This window comes from Diabrotica undecimpunctata, chromosome 10, assembly GCF_040954645.1.
Source record: "Diabrotica undecimpunctata isolate CICGRU chromosome 10, icDiaUnde3, whole genome shotgun sequence".
Lineage (NCBI taxonomy): Eukaryota > Metazoa > Arthropoda > Insecta > Coleoptera > Chrysomelidae > Diabrotica > Diabrotica undecimpunctata.
The window spans coordinates 19,663,014-19,684,287 of record NC_092812.1 but is presented as its reverse complement, the minus strand read 5'-3'; the positions used below and the strand labels follow the sequence as shown (position 1 = coordinate 19,684,287).

At 33.7% G+C, this 21,274-nt stretch overlaps 1 protein-coding gene across 1 annotated transcript in view; it reads right to left on the bottom strand.

The window, feature by feature from the left end:
- The window catches only part of l(2)k05911 (CLIP and Tryp_SPc domain-containing lethal (2) k05911), a 37,999-nt gene extending 31,699 nt beyond the window's left edge, over window positions 1-6,300 (bottom strand). Inside the window, exon 1 of the mRNA XM_072546711.1 lies at window positions 6,143-6,300. Within this exon, the coding sequence (XP_072402812.1) occupies window positions 6,143-6,236 (94 nt within the window). The 5' untranslated portion in view covers window positions 6,237-6,300. The remainder of the gene's footprint in view (window positions 1-6,142) is intronic.
- Between the last annotated feature and the right edge of the window lie 14,974 nt (window positions 6,301-21,274).

The window sequence follows — 21,274 nt, the reverse complement described above, 5'->3', positions numbered from 1 at the left end:
CAATCTAACATCGTATGTGTTACAGAGTCCGAGTATCCACAGTATAGGCATTCATCTGTGTCAGCCTTTCCAAACCTAGAGAGGTAGGCCCTAAAACATCCGTGTCCTGTGAGCACCTGCGACAGGAAATAATCCAGTGGCCTGTGGCCACAGTCCACCCAATCTCTTATGTTCGGGATCAGCATTACTTCTCCTATCCATTCTTGTTACTCTGCAGCATCTTCGCAGACATTCCATCTCTGTTGCTACTATCTTACTGCTGTTTCTCTTGTTTATAATTCAATTTTCAGCCCCATATGTCATAATACTTCGCACTAATGTTTTATAAATCTGTATTCTTGTCTTCATATGTAGGTGTCTATTCCACCATACTGAGTTAAGTCGTCGGATTGCTGTTCTTGTTTGTCCTAATCTTTGTCTAATTTCTTCCTCTGTTGTTGCCTTTTTCGTGATTATAATTTATCCTTTCCTTTGATTGTTACGTTGTCATCAATCTGTAGATCTTCTATGTCTTCTTCACTTTTAGATAAGTACTCTGTTTTCGCGAGGTTAATATCTAGGCCAGCTTTGGTATATTCTTCTTGTAGTTTCTTCATCATGTAGCTGAAGTCGTCTTGGTCTCTTGCAATCACTACTTGATCGTCTGCAAAGCTTAACGTATATAGGTATTCGTTCCGCACCGGTACTCCCATGCCTTCGCATTTTCTTTTCCATGTAGTCAAGGCTTTCTCTAAGTATATTTTGAATAGGGTTGGAGATGTGAAACAACCCTGCAGGAGCCCTTTTGTTGTGGTGAAGTCTCCTATGATTCTTGTTCCCATTTTAATGGACACTATTTTCTTTATACAGAGCTTTTGTAGCTTCTATGAGTTCCGTCTGTATTTCTAATTTGTACATTGCCTCCCATAGTTCTGACCTTGGTACAGAGTCATACGCCTTTCTCAGGTCCACAAATGCCAAATGTATATCTCTATTTTTTGTTTTTTATTCTTTCCCAACAGTTGTTCCAGTGTGTATATCTGGTCTATGTATGATCTTCCTGCCGTGAAGCCTGCCTGATCCTCCCCGATTTTGCCTTTTATCGCTTGCTCTATCTCCTTTCTTAAATATAGATGTCATATATGCCTACGTCCATTCCTTTGGGAGCTGTTCTCCATTTATGGCTTTCTGAAATATCCATTTTATCATCCGATGTAATTTTTTTGAGCCGTACTTTATAAGCTCAGGTGAGGTGCCTCCAGGTCCCGGTGCTTTCTTGTTTTTGATTGCTTTTATGGCCGTTCTTATTTCCCTATCTGGTATTTCTATTTCTTATTGTAGGGATATGTTTCGTCTTCGCATGTTTTCTTTTCCAATGAATTGTGGTCTTTGTTCTGTTAACAGTTCCTTGTAATAGTCCTTCTATTCTTTGTCCTGTATACTTCCCAATTTAATTTTTTCTTTTGAGTTTTATTTCAATTCTCTCAGTACTTTCCATGATTTCGAAGTTCTCGTACCTCCTGTGTATGTTTCAAATATTTAAGCAGGTTCTTTCTCATTCTTCATTCTTTTGTTATGTTATTTGTTTTTTCACTTCTCTATCTTTTTCTCTATATTCTTTATAAACTTCATTGTTGTTTGTAGTCAGCCATTTTCTATATAGTTGCTTTTTTTCTTCAATTTTTTTTTTTTTGTTGGTTCATTTATTTCATCATAGTGTTGTTTATTTGTAATAGGCTAACGTCAGACACTATTTTTGGTGGTTACCAATCGAAGTTTTCTTGTAAGTTTGTAGGTTGTTATTTTTACGTTATCTGTGTATTGTTTATTTTATAACATGCATACAAACGCTGATATGGCCGATATGCGTCTTGTGTCTCGACAAGCTAGACTACTAGACGTCTTTATGCTGAAAAATATCCGCAACGAATGGCCCCTCATCATTGCGTATGAATATAATATGAAATGTAATAGTAGAACAAGCAAGCTTAGATGAAATGTATGTACACACGGAAACAAGCACTAGAAACATTGCCAAACCTCTTTGACGAGTTTTAAAAGAGCAGCAGTTATACCCCTACCAAATCCAACGGGTTCGAGCTCTTTTACCTAGAGATTTTCCTCAACGAGCTAGATTTTGTGAATGGTTAACACACGAAATGTGACAAAATCCTCAATTTTCAAATAATGTATTGTTTACGGACTAAGCACATTTTTCAAGAGTAGCTAAATTTTCACAATAATTCCGTGTGAGCAGACGAGAATCCATATAAATATTTGCCAATAAAAGATATTTGCGAGACGAGACAGATGGAAAAGTGCGGGACGCGGGACAGGACTAGAGCCTGTCCCGCGTGAAACCCTAGATTTAACATAACTCGATAATATAAAGAATGAAACTATACGAAAAAAAAATGAAATTTGAAAAACGGATGCAATAGAATGCGCTTCTTATAAGTTTGTTGATTATTATTCAAAGAATAAATCTAAAAACTACAACAAATACTTAGCAATAGCATAAGAATCTGCACCGTCCTACACTGAAAACCGTCCTTTGTTCGTAAGGTCACTCTTAAATGTTAAATATGTAATGTTACTGCCGATTTTATATTTATATCAAACAGTTTATTATTCATTTGAGTCAAATATAAAAAAAAATAGGTAATATAAACATATTTGTAACAGGCATAATTTAAAAGATGATGAAAAGCAATTTTTTTACTAACGAAGAAGCTTTTCGCAGTACAATCCCATTTTTAGTTCTTGAAAAGGATTACATCGGTCGCCACAAAAACCAGAAAATGCAGTTTTACATTAAAGTTTTTTAATAATTTCACATCATTGAAAACAATTAGTGCATGCCTTTAAAATAAAAATTCCTTCTATCTCTACACCGATCAAATGCACCAAACTGCTCAAGTTAAAAAAAAAACAAAACAACAACAATAATGAAGACAAAGCAAGACAATGCAGACCGAGGATACGATAAATTAAACAGCTAGAAGCTATAAGAAAAATTGAATAACAAATAGGTGAAAGGAAGTAAAAGATGAAGATTAGTGGAAATAGAAACAGAAGGAATATAATTATTTAATTTCCCACATAAAATTTATTTTCAGATAAAAACAGAAAGAACTTTAATTGGAGCCTGTATAATAATGATAATATTCAAATATGACAAAAATATGCGGTAATACAATAAGGCTTAGTCATTTCCTAAAAAAAATTAGTCATTTTCTAAAACAAAACACCTCCAAACAGTTTGCATGACTGTTGTTCACTTGTATTAAAATATACATACTTTAAAAAGTATATCGTCGGCTTACTTGTAAAATCTTCTAAGTCCAATTTTCGGTCATTTAGTGTTTTTTTACGGAAATAATTTAATAAATCCCTCCCGACATAACTGTGAATAGATTCTAAGTCTAGACCAATCGGAACTCGTCCCCTGGTGGTAATACGAGGAACTTCTGTCTCTCAGTCTAAAATAGTTCTGAAAACCTTCTATGTCTGTGAGTGGTCTGTGAAAACGTACTGACATTTGACATCGGTCTTAAAAATTGCTGGTTTTGGCTAGAAGTGCTAGCAACAGTTAATGTTTTCCAGTTAAATTTAAACTTAAATAGTTAGGAAGGTATGTACACTGTTTTTATCCCATTTTAATTAACAATAATTTTTAAATGAAATTCTTAACCTGTTGATGTGGACTTACACGGTTTTCATATTAAAATTAACGTTAAAATATTGACTGCTAGGGACTTCATGGTTTTCAGACTAAAAGTAAAGTTAAAATATTAATTGAAAAAACTTCAAGAAATCAAATTATACATTTTTTATGACTTGTAACGTGTTATTTAAAAAAACTAAATTATGGTTGTTTACTATTTTAGATGGCTTCTTGTGGAAAATTCTTCAAGTGATTCAGTCTCCTACCAGAATAATGTTACCAACTCAGAAGAAAATAACTTTGAAGATAACAATAATTTAAACATAACTGTTCCTCCCATGGTTTCTCAAAAGAGAAAAAGAAACAGAAAAGCTGATATTTCACAATGGATCCAATCTCAAAATAAACGAAAAAGGGAACACGGTGAAAAATATCTCGGTAGAAGAAAGATGGACGGCAAAAAATGTGTTTTTGATGTTGAAAAACCAGAAAGAAGTAATAAACCGTTATGTAATTTCAAACTGAGTGCAAAGAAAACTGCATTGTTAAAATGTAGGTTGTTCAGCGAACAGCAAAGAGCAAAAATATTTTCCGAATTTTGGAAAAAGACATGGGGAGAGAAAAAAGCATGGTAAAAATGTTAGTTCGAGTTGGTGCAGTCCAAGATGAAAAACATCAAATCAACGAAGTCTCTAGAAGAGGCCGATCACTATATTTTCATCTGAAAAATTCAGGTGATGAATTACATAGGGTTTGCAAAACAATGTTTCTACATACGTTATGCGTTGGACAATGGACTGTGTCTGAATGGGTTAAAGAAAATGGTCCAAATATAAAAACAGAGGATACTCACGCAACACCCGGTGATACCTCTTCACAAAATCTGAAACGGTCTAAAATATCTCAGGAAACAAAGGATGACTCTCCTAGGAATATTTTGCGTTCCTTTCTAATAAGTCTGCCAAAGCTTGAGTCGTATTATTGTAGATCATCTACTACGAAAATATACCTAGAACCCATATGGAGATCAAAGATGGAAGTGTTCCGAGAATATGAAAAGAAGTGCAATGAAAAATCCTATCAGGTAAAACATTTATGGAGGAATTCGAAAAGATGAATCTAAAGAAAATAAAGAAAATGCTAGGGCAGAAAAGTCCAAAGACAAGAAGCAGGGTAAATTTGTATATACCATGGATTTACAGAGTGTACTTCTTGCACCGAATTTAAAAGCTTCAGCGCTTTACTATAAGACTAAATTGATAGTCCACAATTTTACCATATTTGATCTCAAAAACAAAGATGGTTATTGTTTTGTGTGGCACGAGGGAGAAGGTTGGCTGTCCGCAAAAGAATTCTCTACAATATTTTCTTATTTTATCCTTAATAAGATACCAACTCTTCAGAATAACGATGAAATAATATTTTACAGTGATGGTTGCGGTTACCAGAATCGAAATAATATTTTATTAAACGCACTTTTGTCTGTGGCTCATAAAAAAAAATTGTGGTGGTTCATAAGTACCTTAAAAAAGTCATACACAAACGGAGTGCGATTCAATGCACTCCACAATTGAAAGAAAACTCAGAAATCGTGAAATTTGTACACCAGGCTGCTACGTCGACCTTTTTAAAACTACAAGACTCACTCCTAAACCATATGAAGTACTATACCTTGATCATACATTGTGGAAAAAAATTTCCAATTTTAATTTTTATAGTTCAATAAGACCTGGAAATCAATCTGGAGACCCAACTGTCCATGACCTCAAATGTATAAAGCATAATCCAGACCTAAGTCTTGAATACAAAGTAGACTACAAAATGCCCTGGACTTTTCTTCCCGGACGTTGCAATAAAAGCAAGATTGGTGCTGTTCCGTCTCCTTTATAAAATGATCTCCGACTTTCATACATTTTATGATAATTTACTAACTTGTTAACATTATTTGTTTCACTATTATTTTTTATCAGTTAATATATGTATGGTGAATATCTATTAGACAAATATTTCATATGAGAAATTGGGTTTTTTGTGTAAGATATTTTTTTAAATACACCGGTTGTCCAACAAACTAATTATATTTAAAGTAAATGTCGACTCTTATGTACCTTGTAAGTCTTATTTTTTCCCGAATAAATAAATGAAGCATTTAAGTCCTCTTTTAATGCTTAAATAATAAAATATTTATATACTGGATTACTGATTTAACTAAAATTACATTTTAGTAGTGTTTAACAAAATTTTATAAGAGAGGGTCCCATAATAACGGTAGTAGCAGTTTTTTGCTTCTCCCGAAAAGTTTTGCTACTCAGACTTAGAAGGTTTTATAAGTAAGCCGACGATAAACAATTACAAAGCAAGTGTATGTTTTAAATTAAAAATAAATTTGAAAAATACTTCTTAGTTTAATGTAACTTAAAGTACTTTAAACGCTTTTGTAAACAAATTTAAGTATCTACAATAAACAGTCTAACGTAATAATTGTGGTTGTCCTACCTGCTTCAACTACAACACCTTCCAAATCATCTTCAGCATATACCTTCAAACTAATCACAGTCAAACACAAACATATATGTACAGTTAACCTCATGGTCAAGAATATACACACTACCGTAGTCTGTATATTAAGCCAATGTCTTCATTTTGTAAAGTTGCTCTTATAAAACTCGACTCAGTTAACATCTCCCCCCTTCTGTCCAAGAGGACTTTAACTACCAACAAGTTCGCAAGGATCTTGTTTTTATTTTAATAAGGATCTGCTTACCAAATTGAAAATTCATGTTACCAATTTTACAAACTTAATCTGTATGCTTTGACCGTTAATATTTAATAATAGCCGATTTAATGAAGTATTTTATATTTCATACAGGGTTATTTAGAACATTATCTAAAAAAAACATGTTCATTCACTTTCAACAGTATATTTTAGCTGTATATATATATATATATATATATATATATATATATATATATATATATATATATATATATATATATATATATATGTATACGTTGGAATTATCGGGTAAAGTGGTCTCTAATAAAAATCTTTCTTTTTTCTAAGATACTCAATATTTCGCTATTTATTTGATAGCTTCCTCAGGAGTAAACTGAAACAATTTGAACATTGCAAAAAATGGCGTACAAATACATTTAAAAACACTCACAGAAATTAAAAGATTTCGCAAATAAAAACTGACATTGAAGTATTTAAAATATTGAATGTCAAGATTAAATTGTCTTAAGCACGTTCGTTACAGCAATAACTTGCAATAATGTTTCAAATGCGAAGAATGAACATATTAATTGAATATGAACTAAGGTTAAAAAAGAGCTTTTTAAATGTTTTTAACAAACATAGAAAATTTGAACAGCTAACTAATAACTTATTTTCCAACCAACTATTTTTAAACAATGACAAATGGTTCAAAAACTTGTCCAGCGCTGACTTTCCAAAAGAAGTGTCTGATTTTCTCTCTCTTGGTCCAAAATTTAGTGTTGAGTGTACACCCCCAGATTTTAAGTTAGATATTTTTTTAGCTGATGTAGAAAATATCATCGATGAGGTAACAGTTGAATCTAAAGATATTCTTAGGGCACAAGTAACAAATGTAGTAACTAATTACTTACAGAATTCAAAATCTAAACGCCCCACAACAATGAACATAATGTTTAAGTATGTAAAACAATATTTAAAGTTACATTTATACATATACATTTTACAATCTGACAAAGGAGGATGTACGGTAGCTATGAACAAACAGGAGTATATCGACAAAACCTTAACGTTGTTAAACGACAAATCGACATATAAGGGTTTGGACAAAGATCCTACGTCAATGATACAAAAAAACTATAATGACTTAATAAAAACCTTAAAAAACACATCAACTTACTGAACAAGTTGCAAAAAAGTTGATGATTTATGACTCATGTTTCCCTAAACTTTATTGTTTGCATAAGATCCATAAATTGGACATTCCTTTCAGGCCTATTGCAAGTTCTGTAAAATCCACTACCTACAACATTTCTAAATTCCTTGCTGATACATTAACTGATGTCTTTGAATATCACAATAATTATAATTCTAAAGACACATTTACCTTTTTCAATGCTATTAGGGGAATGCAGTTACCAAATGATTATGGTTTAATTTCTTTAGATGTGGTGTCGTTATTTACAAACATTCCACTAAATATGGTCACGGACACGGATATTATAGAATCAAATTGGAACCTTATAAAAGACTACACCATTATCAAAAGACAATTTTCTACAAATTCTTAGGTTCATTTTTAACAACAATTACTTTAGTTTCAATGGTAAATTTTATTCTCAAATTTTTGGAACACCGATGGGTTCCCCGATTAGTCCAATCCTTGCAACTATTGTAACTGATCATCTCTTAGATGATGTGGTTACGCAATTACCTTTTGAATTACCGTTTATATATAAATATGTCGATGACATCGTATGTGCAGTTCCATCTTATTACATCGATACCACACTAAACATTTTTAATTCATTTAATAAACATTTTCAGTTTACAATTGAAACTGAGACAGATTTTAGTATACCATTTTTAGACACAAGAGTAATAAGAACAAATGACAATATTTTGACATTGGATTGGTACCAAAAGCCGACAGCATCAGGCAGGTATATAAATTACTATTCAAATCATACCACCCAATACCGTACTAGGTATGAAAAACAGGATAATGTCCATTGTTGATGACAACTTTTTACATCTGGACATAATATACAAAAATTTTCGTAACAACGGATATCCTAAACAAATTTAAAAAAAACTGATTTATAGCAGTAATGTCTATGACGGTCCCGTCCATGATTCTAACAACAAATCAATCAAATATAAAAAAACTCTCCTTTATTAATGGTCTAACTCATTCTGTCATATCCATATTCAAAAATGTTCCTAATATTAGTATAGCCAAATATAATACCATGAACAGCAAACAACTATTTTCAAAAATCAAAGACTCAGTACCAACCTTATATATAAAAGTAATGTTGTTTATGAAATACCGTGTCTAGGATGTCAAAATAGCTACATTGGCCAAACATCACAATGGCTTAAACAACGCATCACACAACATAAAAGTGATTGCCGCTTGGGCTAAAAAATACTTGCGCAGTAGTTGAGCACTATGAAAACACTGGTCATATGCTAGACTATAACAAAGCTCACATTTTGGCACAGACTGATAACTACAAAAGTAGATTATTTCTTGAGATGTATTACATTAACAAAAATAAAAACACTTTAAATTATAAAACGGACACTGGACAGTTAAGTAACATATATTGTAATATATTGAACAAAATTTATAAATATTCAAAATAGCCAACATTCACCTTAATAACAACTAACCTTAATAACTCATCAAAGAAATATCATGCTTCTAACTTTTCTTTTATTGCTGTAACGAACGTGCTTAAGACAATTTAATCTTGACATTCAATATTTCAAATACTTAGCACTCTTTCTTTCTGTGTAATTTAACATAAATTCCTTAAAGCTTGGTCGCCGGTCTTCTTTGATCTCATGTTGAAGGGTTCGTGCTTCTACTGTTTCATTTGAGCCAGCATAAGGTGTCAGACGATGTATGTGAACAACTTTTGGTTTACCTTTTGGCAACTTCTTAATTCGATATATTTCGCCATTTATTGTCTTTTTAATTTCATACGGACCTTCCCATTGTTCTTGTAGTTTAGGAGGCAAGCCTCGACGTTGTGGATTGTAAAGCCAAATAATATCACCTACTTTAAAACTGTAAAGCTTTCATTCTTGTATCGAGAATCATATTGATCTTTCATTCTGTCACTGGCTAACTGGATCTGTTCTAGGACAAGTTCATGAATGTTGTTCATTCTTAACTTCAGGCGGCAGACATATTCTTCGTTTGCAACATGTTCTTCAGAAGTTCTGCAAGCAGACTCTAGGTCGAAGGGTAAACGAACTTCACAACCCAACATCAGGTAGGTTGGAGTCTGGCCTGTAGTTTCATTCACGGTCGTGTGGTAGGCCATCAGGAATAAATGAATGTGCTGGTCCCAATCTCTTTGATATTCAGATACAACTTTGGACAGGTGTTTACCCATCTTTCGATTTATCCTCTCAACCATTCCATCTGATTGAGGATGCAGTGGTGTCGTTCTGGTCTTATTGACACCAATCAATTTACAAACGTTTTGAAAGAGGGTTTACTCGAAGTTTCGCCCTTGGTCAGAGTAGATCTCCAAGGGAACACCAAATATGCTGAAGAATTCTTTAACAAGTGCTTTTACAACGGTAGCAGCTTCTTGAATTGGTATCACATAGGCCTCAGTCCATTTCGTAAAATAATCCATGGCTACCAGGCTATATTTATTTCCATCATTTGTTCCTGGAAATGAACAATGTCGATTGCTACTCTTTCCATAGGAGTATCAACATTGTACTGTTTCATGAGTGCCCTCTTTTTACCAACTGGACCATTACTGGTTGCACACAGATCACATTTGCGGCACCATCATCTTACATCATCTTTACAGTTCACCCAATAGACCCGTTCTCAAACCTTTTGCAGAGTCTTCGTAATACCAAAGTGTCCACCTGATACAACGTCATGCAACTGACGCAATACTACTGACACTTTATTTTTAGGTACAATCAACTGAAGCTTAGATTCTTTACCATTATCATTCTCAAAGGTTCTATACAGAAGATCATCTTTTAGTACTATGTAATTCCATTGGCTCCAGTAGGACTTGACTTCTGGACTACATGCACTAATGTCTTGCCAAGAAGTTATCTCACTTCGACGCATCCAATCCAATACTTTTTTTATAAATGGTTCATCTGCTTGAGAGCTTGTAGCTGTTGATGCTTGATCATTAATGACAGTGGTTCGTCTCACGGCGAAAGTTGGTCCTCTAAATTAAGACAGTGATTACAATTTGCACTACATAGCCGTCTTGACAGAGTATCAGTATTTGAATGACTTTTTCCAGCCCAATGTTCGATCTGTTCTAACTTTCTGACTGTCGACCACGGCGGTCCCGAAAGAGCATCAGCATTGAAGTGAACTCTTCTAGCCCTGTGTTCGATCTTGTAATCATATTCTTGTAATTGTTCTAATCATCTTGCCATCTGGCCCTCTGGATTACCGATTGTAGGAGCCATTTTAGAGCGGCGTGGTCCATACGAAGAAGGAACTTTCTGCCATACAAATATTTATGGAAATGCTCGCAAGCCTTCACTACGCCTAGCAATTCCCTCATGGTAACGCAATAGTTTCTTTCTAGTTTCGACAAGACTCTGCTAAAGTAAGCGCTGACTTTCTCCTGCCCATCTTGTATTTGCGAGAGAAAACCTCCTATTGTACTGTTGCTGGCATCTGTGTCCAATACAAATTTTTCTGCATGTCTCGGGTAGCTTAAAATCGGTGCACTGATTAGAGCCATTTGTAGTTGGTCGAAAACTTTTTGACACTCTTCACTCCATGTGTATTCTTTGCCCACTTCTGTCAACTTTGTTAATGGCTTTACTCCTTCAAATTCTTCCAAGTCCATCTCTTTTTGGTACAACCAAGGTATTTATACTCAAATTTTCCCTTTATTATAATAGTATCTGTCAATTTTAGCATATTTTCAGCGAATTTTATGTTGGGTACTTTATCATATAATTTGTCCGCTCCAAACTATTTTCCTATTTTATCTGATCAATTGTAACACATTTGTATACAATAAACATTTTTTTAACTGTAAACTTTAATTCCTATGCCTTGATTTATCACAATTTTCATATTATTAGTGTTCACAAAAAAAATGCTATCTATCATCTCTCAAAGAAAGGTCAATTAGATATCGCATTACACGTATAAATAAAAAAATTAAACTCCATCTGGAACCTGATGAAGCCAAAAGTGTATCTAGCATTGATATATCTCATGATGTAAGTGACGAAGACAGTAACTCTGACGTATCTCAATCATCTCAGCAATCTCAAAAGTCATTACACTAATTAGTAGAAATATTCACATTAATCTAGTGGAATTATGACGTGTTTTCCCCGTCTAGTACGTTTACAAGTAATTTCAGACCACTGCCCAGACTTTCTCTGCTTACAAGAAACCAATTTTAATGCAACACATAACCCATATCTTAAAAACTACTCTAGCTATCATTTTATTAGGACAATACATTTAAAAGCCAGCGGCGGATCCTCTATTTTTATTTCAAATGACGTTTTTCACCAAAAATTTTCATTAAACACAACCCTAGAAGCTATAGCCCTAACTGCATGGTGTCCCATCAAAATTGTCATATGCAATATTTATATTCCTCCTAACTATAATCTCACCAGCTCTGAAATTTCAAATCTCATTAACCAACTCCCAGCTCCATTTATACTTGTTGGAGATTTTAACGCCCATAGTACTACATGGAGATCTAAAAATACATTTGGTAGGGGTACAATGGTTGAGGATATTCTCATTCATCATGATATTAACCTTTTAAGTACAGGAAGTAGCACGTATTTTCATACTCAATTTGGTTCCTTCTTTTTAATTTTCCTGAGCATTATTGATCCTAAAACAACTGCTTTTCTTACCTGGTACACGCTCAATAGTCACTATGACAGTAATCACTTTATCACCAATAATGAACTTAAACGGTCCTTTACTAAGAGCAAATGGAATATTTCAAAGGCTAATTGGGAACTATTCAACGCAGCTGTTAAGGATCGAGGTGACGAAATGCTCAAAACAATGCTGATACAGATGTTGAACAATTTCTTCCTCATTTCTTCTTCTTTCAATCCTTCCAAAACATCCGTACCATGGTGGAATCTCTCCTGCAATCTAGCAGTAAAAGCTAGTAAAAAGGCTTTAAACAAATTTCGCAGAACACGACCAGTAGAGAATTTAATTGATTTCAAGAGACTAAAGGCTAAATCAAAGCGAGTATTAAAGAAAGTTAGCGGGAAAGCAGGATTCTTAGATTAAATTTTCCAGTAATGTAACCTACAACTCAAGTATGGAACAAAATAAAACAAATTAATGGACGCAACACAACATATAAAATACCCGCTCTAATCCACGAAAATAGTGTTATCACAGACGACCAGAAAATTTGTGATACCTTTGCACAATATTTCTTGGACAAATTCAAAAACAGAATAGGTCATATATAGACACAAGACAAACAGCGCCCTCCTCAGTCCTTTTCACCTAACCTTGATCCACTTAACCTACCGTTTACTCTAGACGAACTGTACGATGTTGTTAACTTTCTAAAAGATTCTGCTGGACCAGATGACATTCCTCCAATATTTATTAAAAAACTACAATCAGATACATTAAGAAAATTATTAGATTTTCATTATGGACGGATCAACAGTTTCCCAGGCTATGAAGGAAATCTATTATGATATTAATTATAAATAATGACTCACCCTTAGCATAACCGAGTTTATTTTAACCTATTTCTTTAACTTGTTCATTATGTAAAAGAAAAAATGATAAATAATCGCCTCAACTGGTACTTAGAACAGCACACATTATTAAATCCATTTTAGTCAGGATTTAGATACAATAGGTCTATATCTATAAACTACAGTCTAAAATTACCTACGCCATGGAAAACAAGAATGAGGTAATAGCCGTTGCTTTAGACATAAAGTGCTTTCGATAATACTTCAAAATCAGTAATTCTCACAAAACTTAACTACCTCAAATTACAAGGTGAAATATCGACCTTAATTAATAACGTTTTAACAGATAGAACGTTTTAAGTGTCCATAAATGGCAAAATGTCTACACCACAAGCTTTAGCCTAAGCTCTCTAGATCTAGCCTATTTGAAAGCCTTCATATTGAAGCCTGCGAACGTACCCTGAATATTAGGAAACAAAGATTTGAATTACTTTACAAAGGTCTCTGCTAACCCCTCAAATCCAGCTGCCAATCTTGTGGCCAGACACACACAATTAGTGCCATAGAAAAACCTACGTCGGTATGCCCAATTGACCATAAATTACACTAGTTATTAACAATATAAATTGCTATAACATGACCCCTATTTATATCCCTCATATCCAGCCTTCTACTAGAAATATATCTACTTTTAAAACTAGTCTATGTATTCTTGAGTAAGGGGAATCTCCCACCCTTCTACTTAGACAAGAATTCAATAAAATGATAAATATGGATGCCAGTAAGAATGAATATGGTACAAGCTGCGCAGTTACTACAACAGAGCAAACGATAGCGTCATTTTGTCTTCCTACAATCTGTAGTATACATACGGAGCAGTTATATGGAATACATAAAGCTCTGAAAGTCACAATTAAAAGCAGCAAACGCCTAGCCATATGTACCGACTCACTGTCATCGATTCACTCACTAAGAACATTAAGCTCACAACACCCAATAGTCAATTGAAGTACACAATCACTCAGGCACCTCAGTCTCCATAATTTGGCTCCCTCTACATGTAGGTGTCAGTGGTAATAAAAAAGCAGATCAAGCAGCGAACCTAGCAAACTGTACCAATTTTCCAGTCGAACGAATAAAGCTACATCAAGACCTAAAACAATTAAGCAATCGGTGTTGGAAAATTGGCAAGGTCAATGGAGTAAAAGCACATCCAAATTACACCAAAAACAACCAAAAATACAATCACCATATATCCCTATACAAAAAAAAAAGACAAAGCAATAATTAGAATAGATCACACTTGTCTCACTCAGGGTTACCTCATGAGTTCTGGAAATCCATCAGTTTGTGAACGCTGTATCAACACACGCATCCAACATGCCCTACTTGAATGCAGTACTTTCAGTTCCATCCGACGACAGCATAATATTAGTGGTACCCTCAGTGATAAACCTAATTCACCTGGTTTAACGAACTCTTTAATTACTTTTTTGAGAGACTGTAACTCATATAATTTAATATAAGATATTTAACTGTCAATGACCATTAGTTGTCAAGACACGTAGATTTAAATAAAAAAGAGATATAATATAGAGACATGTAATAACTATTCATATCTCTGTTAAAATCCAACGATATAAAGATATTGTAGAAAGAAAATAGTAGAAAAAGATATTTTTCCTTATCTCTCATTATTGTATATAGATATATCGATATACTTCTCCCTTCCATTTCCTAGGTTTACTTTTTGTAATTTTTTGGAAAAGCAATAAAACTGAAGTAACACTGAAATTTCATTCTGCACTAAAACATTTACGGTCCCCATAAATATGTAACTGTATACTATTCCCTGGAACTCTGACATTTACGACAAATCAAGATATTTATATTGGAAAGACAAGATTATTGAACTTTATACTGGACAGTACTACAAGTTACTTCAGAAACTTGATCTACATCTTTTAATTCGATGCAAAATCAGAGGCGTATCTAGTATTTTTGAACCAAAATAAAATGTATCCTCCATAATGTGATATTACCCAAAATGTTGTATCTTCCTGTGTTTGGAATATTTTTGTTCGTTGCTGGATTTCTGTTTTCCTCTTTTTGACTTACGTTTGTGCTTATTTTACAAGAGTATTATAGAGTATTATTAGTATTTTATGCTATATGATATCTGAGTGCATTTTGACTAAATATCATACATATAATTGCAGTAATAGTTCATATCGAGACTTCAAACCGAGACCGGTTTCTCGATTTGAATAGATAAATGTTAATGTGAAGTGATAAAAAAGCAATCAATTATTAATAGACCTGAAAACAATAAACTCATCAAACTTTTGTAAATTTAAATACAATTCACTAATTTATTTATGTTTCCAACAAGGAACGGACCAGGATTTGACAACTATATAGTTAGCCAACAAATGAAAAATGTGAACAGCCAGCCAATGCTAATCCAGTATCCACCAAACCAAATAAATTGTTACCCACTAATGCAGATTCCAAACAACATACAGGGTCAACCACAAATCAACAATATACAGAGTTATCCACAAATTTCCTCACAAACACCAGGTATGTACAATATGCAAATAAACCAACCCACAACATCTTCCACCAATATGATACTTCCCCCAAATCAACAACAACATAAAAATTAACAAAATGCTCCACACAATACCAATATAAATAACAGAAAAAACCAGCAATACTACAAAATGTCATTAGCAATTGGCAAGTAGTTAAAAGTCAGCAAAATCAGATCGAATGTGGAAACAGACAAAGAAGATGATACTATTACACTATCAAGATGTGAATATTATCGTAATTCGTCCCTTGAGAGCAGAACTATTCTATGTTCAAAATTTCATTTTGTGGACTTTTACGCCGAACGTATCCATTAAAACATGCTTGATTTGCCGCAGAAGTTGTCGAAGTCCAAGTTGGAGGGGAGACCAGTAAAATTACATCCTATTAATTAATCTATGTGTTGAAGAGTCGTCAGTTCAGTGCAGAAGTATGCTATGTATGGAATGGTATACTTAATGAATGTGCGTTGTATAATTTTAATGGACATACACTTGTTCTGATCTGTTTTTAGTTTATTAGTATATTGCGGTCGTGAAGATAGACTTGTTCTGACCTAGTTTTGGTGCGTTAGTATAGGATATCATTGGAGATACACTTTTTCTGCGACATTCCTTCTGTATTAAAATATGAATAATCCAAGGATTCAAAGAATGTTTCAAAACCTCCAGCAAGGGAAGGAGAATAGGTATTTAGGGTAAGTTAAATCGATAATAAAAAAATCACGGAACTCTAACTTTAAATGGACATACTCTAAAGAAACAAACGAAATAAATTGCCTGGGGTTAACTCTAGATTGCACCCTAAACTGGAAAAACCATATAAATACCTTGCAAAAACAATGTCAACCTAAAATTCTTCTTCTTCTTAGCCTTCTGTCGTCTATGTTTGAATATAGGCCTCTCCCAACTCCTTCCATCGGTCTCTATCCTATGCAACATATTTCCAATTTGTTCCGGCTATTCTTTTAATGTCATCAACCCATCTCATCTGTGGTCTTCCTCTTGGTCGTTTACTTTCGTATGGTCTCCAATATTGTATTGTAGTATTCCAACGTTGGTCTTTTTGTCTAGCAGTGTGGCCCGCAAAGCTCCATTTAAGTTTGGCAATTTTTGTTGTTATGTCCTCGACTTTTGTTTTGGATCTTAGCCAGTCGTTCCTCTTTTTTTCTGACAATCGTATACCTAACATTGCTCTTTCCATTGTTCTTTCTGTTGTGGCTAGTTTATTCATGTTTGCCTTGGTTTAGGATCCAGGTTTGACATTTATATGTCATGATAGGAAGGATGCATTGGTTGAACACTTTGCTCCTTAAGTATTGGGGTATTTTGCGGTTCTTAAGTATCCAACTAAGTTTTCCAAATCCTGGCCATGCTAGTCTTGCTCTTCTAGTAATTTCCGCGCTTTGGTTCTCTTTGTCAAGTTTCAGGATTTGGCCTAGGTAGATATATTCCTGGATTTGTTCTATCTCACTGCCATTTATAGTTATACGTCTGGGGTCATCTGTGTTTGTCATTATTTTTGTTTTTTTTTTTCATATTCATTTTTAGGCCGGCGTATTGGGAGCTGGCTGCTAGTTCCCCCATCATAATTTGCAGTTCCTCGAATGTGCTCGCTATAATCACTATGTCGTCAGCGAATCTGAGGTGGTTTAATTTGTTGTCATTAATGTTAATGCCATAGGTTGACCAATTTGTAGTTTTGAAGACGTCTTCTAGGGCTAAGTTGAAAAGCTTTGGCGATATTACGTCTCCTTGTCTCACTCCTCTCTTAATAGGGATGGGATTTGTATTTTCGTCTAGTTGTACTATCATAGTTGCATTTTCATATATATTATGTATTAGTTGCCTATATCTCGAATCTATTCTACAATTATTAATAGCTTGTTCTATGGCCCGCATCTCGATACTATCAAACGCCTTTTCATAGTCGACGAAGACAAGAAATACGGGTAGTTGGTATTCATTTGCCTTCTCTATCAATGTTCTCATTGTCAGCAGATGGTCTGATGTACTATATCCTTTGCGGAAGCCAGCCTGTTCAACCGGTTGGTAATTGTCCATTTTGTAGGTTAACCGGTTGTTAATAATTCTCATAAATAGTTTGTATACTTGACTGAGCAACGATATAGGTCTATAATTCTGTAGATCACATTTGTCCCCTTTTTTGTGTAAGAGTATTACTAGACTCTCGTTTCAGTCTTTAGGGATCTTGCTATTATGGAGACATCTATTAAATAGCTCTGTTAGTACAGGGATTGTTAGAACCTAGAATTAATCTCCTGAAAATTCTCTTAAACCGTACGTGGGGAGCAGATACAATAACCCTATTACACTTATACCAATCACTTATACGTAGCAAATTAGACTACGGCTCAATATGTTATGGTACTGGCAAAAAAAAACTACATTAAAAAAACTAAACTCAATTCAAACAACGTCACTAAGAATTGCTCTGTGCGCATTTAGAACTAGCCCAACCAATAGCCTTCAAGTATTAGCAAACGAATTACCTTTACACTTACGAAGGCAACAATTGTCACTAAATTATGCAACTCGTATATCATCAAATCATCAAAATCCCATGCATTCAAATATCTTAAAACCTAAATGTATCAGTAATTTCAAAAATAAACCTATGAATATACTCCCTTTTCATGAAAGAATCAAATTCAGTGGTTACGACTGTGAGCAGTTTAGTGCCATCATAAATCCAACTCAAAACTTTCCCTCTTGGTCAACTAGTCCACCAATTGTAAATACATCCCTTACTCGCTATCCCAAAACATCCACAATACATCAATCATACCATGAAATAATATCCCTATATCCAAATTCTGAACATATCTACACTGATGCATCAAAATCTCAATCAGGACTAGCAGCGGCTTACATACATGGAGCAGACATATTTTAAAATACGACTCCCTCTGAGTTGTAGGGGTACTATAGAAGCACTGGCCCTTTTAGAGGCACTGAAAGTTTGCAGAAGAAAATCCACACCTCATTATATTATCTGACTCATTAAGTACACTAAGAGCTTTACAGCAATTGTATCCATCAAATGAAATTATAATGCTAATAAAAAATGAACTCATATTACTATCAACAAAAAACATAGAAATAACTTTTTTATGGGTGTCATCACACGTGGGAATCAAGGAAAACGAAGCAGTGGACCAACTTGCGAATGAAGCTGCAAAACCTCCATTAAAAAACATATTACCAACTTATGGTAGAGTAACTGGAATTCCACATCCATCAAATTAAAAGATGTTATAGAAACTGTCGGCACCACCTTACCACTCCCACTCAAACGTTGTGAACAAGTGATAATAACTCGACTACGATTAGGACATACTACACTAACCCATATTCACTTAATAAATCAAGAATCCATTCCTTTCTGCCACAACTGCAAGATCCAAATCACTGTGAAACATATTCTGTTAGAATGCAAAACATACACCCAAGAAAAAAGAAAAAATTACATCTCTACCAACATGAAGGTCTACTAAGCTGCCAGTTCAACCAAGTACTGAAATATTTGAAAGACATTAAATTTTACAGTGTTTAATAGAATATATTTAAGTTATATATACTTTGTAAGAAATTGAATACTTGTAATTTGTGTTTGTATCCCTTGCTAATAACTCTTAGTAGTTGATGCAGCATCATTTTTGTTTAAATAAAAAAAATCGCGCCTATTAACCATTACCTAAAAATATTTTGAAATGCGAATTTATGTAATTATAAAAAATACTTTTTTCAGTGGATAGCATGTGTTTCTTAATCATACTTCGTTTGATCTTACATTAGTAAATTACAATTATCTCATAGTATAAAATTTGTGTTATCTAAAATGAATTATAAAATAGTACCGACCTATTTTTTTCATTTTAGATAAGAAAATAACTGTTGAAAACTCTCACTACAAATCAACTTCAGATGTGGCAAACCATGTGAAAGATGTCTGGTCTTTAATGACCAGGTGTGAAAACTTGGTACCACCATCTTATCTGTTATTAAGGAAAACATATACTAGTGAATCAGATGTGTCATTTTTATCTTCAATGTACGTTGTTTCAAGATGTCTGTTTTGTACATCTGAGTCATCAGTTCATCCCTATTCAGTTAATATCAGTCAAGTGAACGAGCCATTGCTAACCACAGTTGATGTAGCTAGTACATTACATAACATTTATAGGAACCCTAACGTACCGACCAACGGACCCCAAAAAAGATTAGACCTCTTAGATTTTTGCATCATAAAAGGAATATCACATATCACATAAAAGGAACACATTTTTGATTTTAAGTTATGATCTATGGTCAGATCATTCACCAATTACTGCAATAATTAGCACCTGCGATTAACAAACAACCTACTTCAAAACTGCATGGACCTAGAACAGATTAAAACCTTTACCGATAAATGCTGGATGAAAACATTAAATTACACTTAAGACTGAAAAGCCCTCCAGAAATAGAAGCAGCTACAAATAACCTTATGACATTATAACAAAATGCCACAAAAGAAGCAACACCGAACGATGCAGATAAAGGTAAAATCGGATTTATAGTAAATATTCCACTAGAAATTAAAAAGCTCATTGCCGAAAAAAGAAGAACAAGGGCCAAATGGCAACAAAGTCGGAATCCATCAGATAAAACGTTTTACAATCGCTTATCTAATGAATTAAAAATACAACTAAAAATTGCAAGAGAAGAATCAGAAAAAAAATACGTAACACGATTTAATAGATACGGCTATTCAATATAGAAACCAATCAAATCATTCTTAAAACCTAAAACAGTTTCGCCACCAGTACGAAAAACCACAGACACACAGAACCAATGGGCAAGAAGCGATAAAAAAATCAGAATTATTTGCTGAACAGTTAGCAACAGTATTCCAACCACACAACAATGAAGAAAATTATGGAATTATTTATTATTTAAATTCAGAACAACCATCATTAAAGTCAATCAAACTAACAACGCCAAAAGAACTTACAGAAGAAATTTTAAGACTAAATGTCAAAAAGTCACCAGGAATTGACTTATTAATACCAGAAATGCTAAAAGAATTTACCAAAAAGGGTATAGTAATCCTTACATGTATATTTAACGCAATATTTTTATTCCTAAAACCAGGAAAGGATCCCAGTAAAGTCTCATCTTATCAACCTATCAGTATGTTACCAACAATCTCCAAATTACTAGATAAACTTTTAATAAAAAGATTAGATACAGACTTTACTGGTGTAGACTAAATACCAAAAATTATCAGTTTAGATTTCGACGAAAACAAAAATATTGTCCAATGGTATCACTAGATGTAAGTCAAGCTTTTGATAAGGTTTGGCATAAAGAACTTTTTTATAAAATTAAACAAATAATACCACTATTCTTTCGAATATTTACATCATATTTAAAAAACCGACAGTTCAGAACAAAAGTAAATGGAGAAATATACAAAATGCACCCCATTAAGTCCGTCCTGGGACCTTTATTATTATTATTATTATTTAGTGTATACGTCTAATCTACGAACTTCAAATAACGTAACGATTGGCACATTTGCAAATG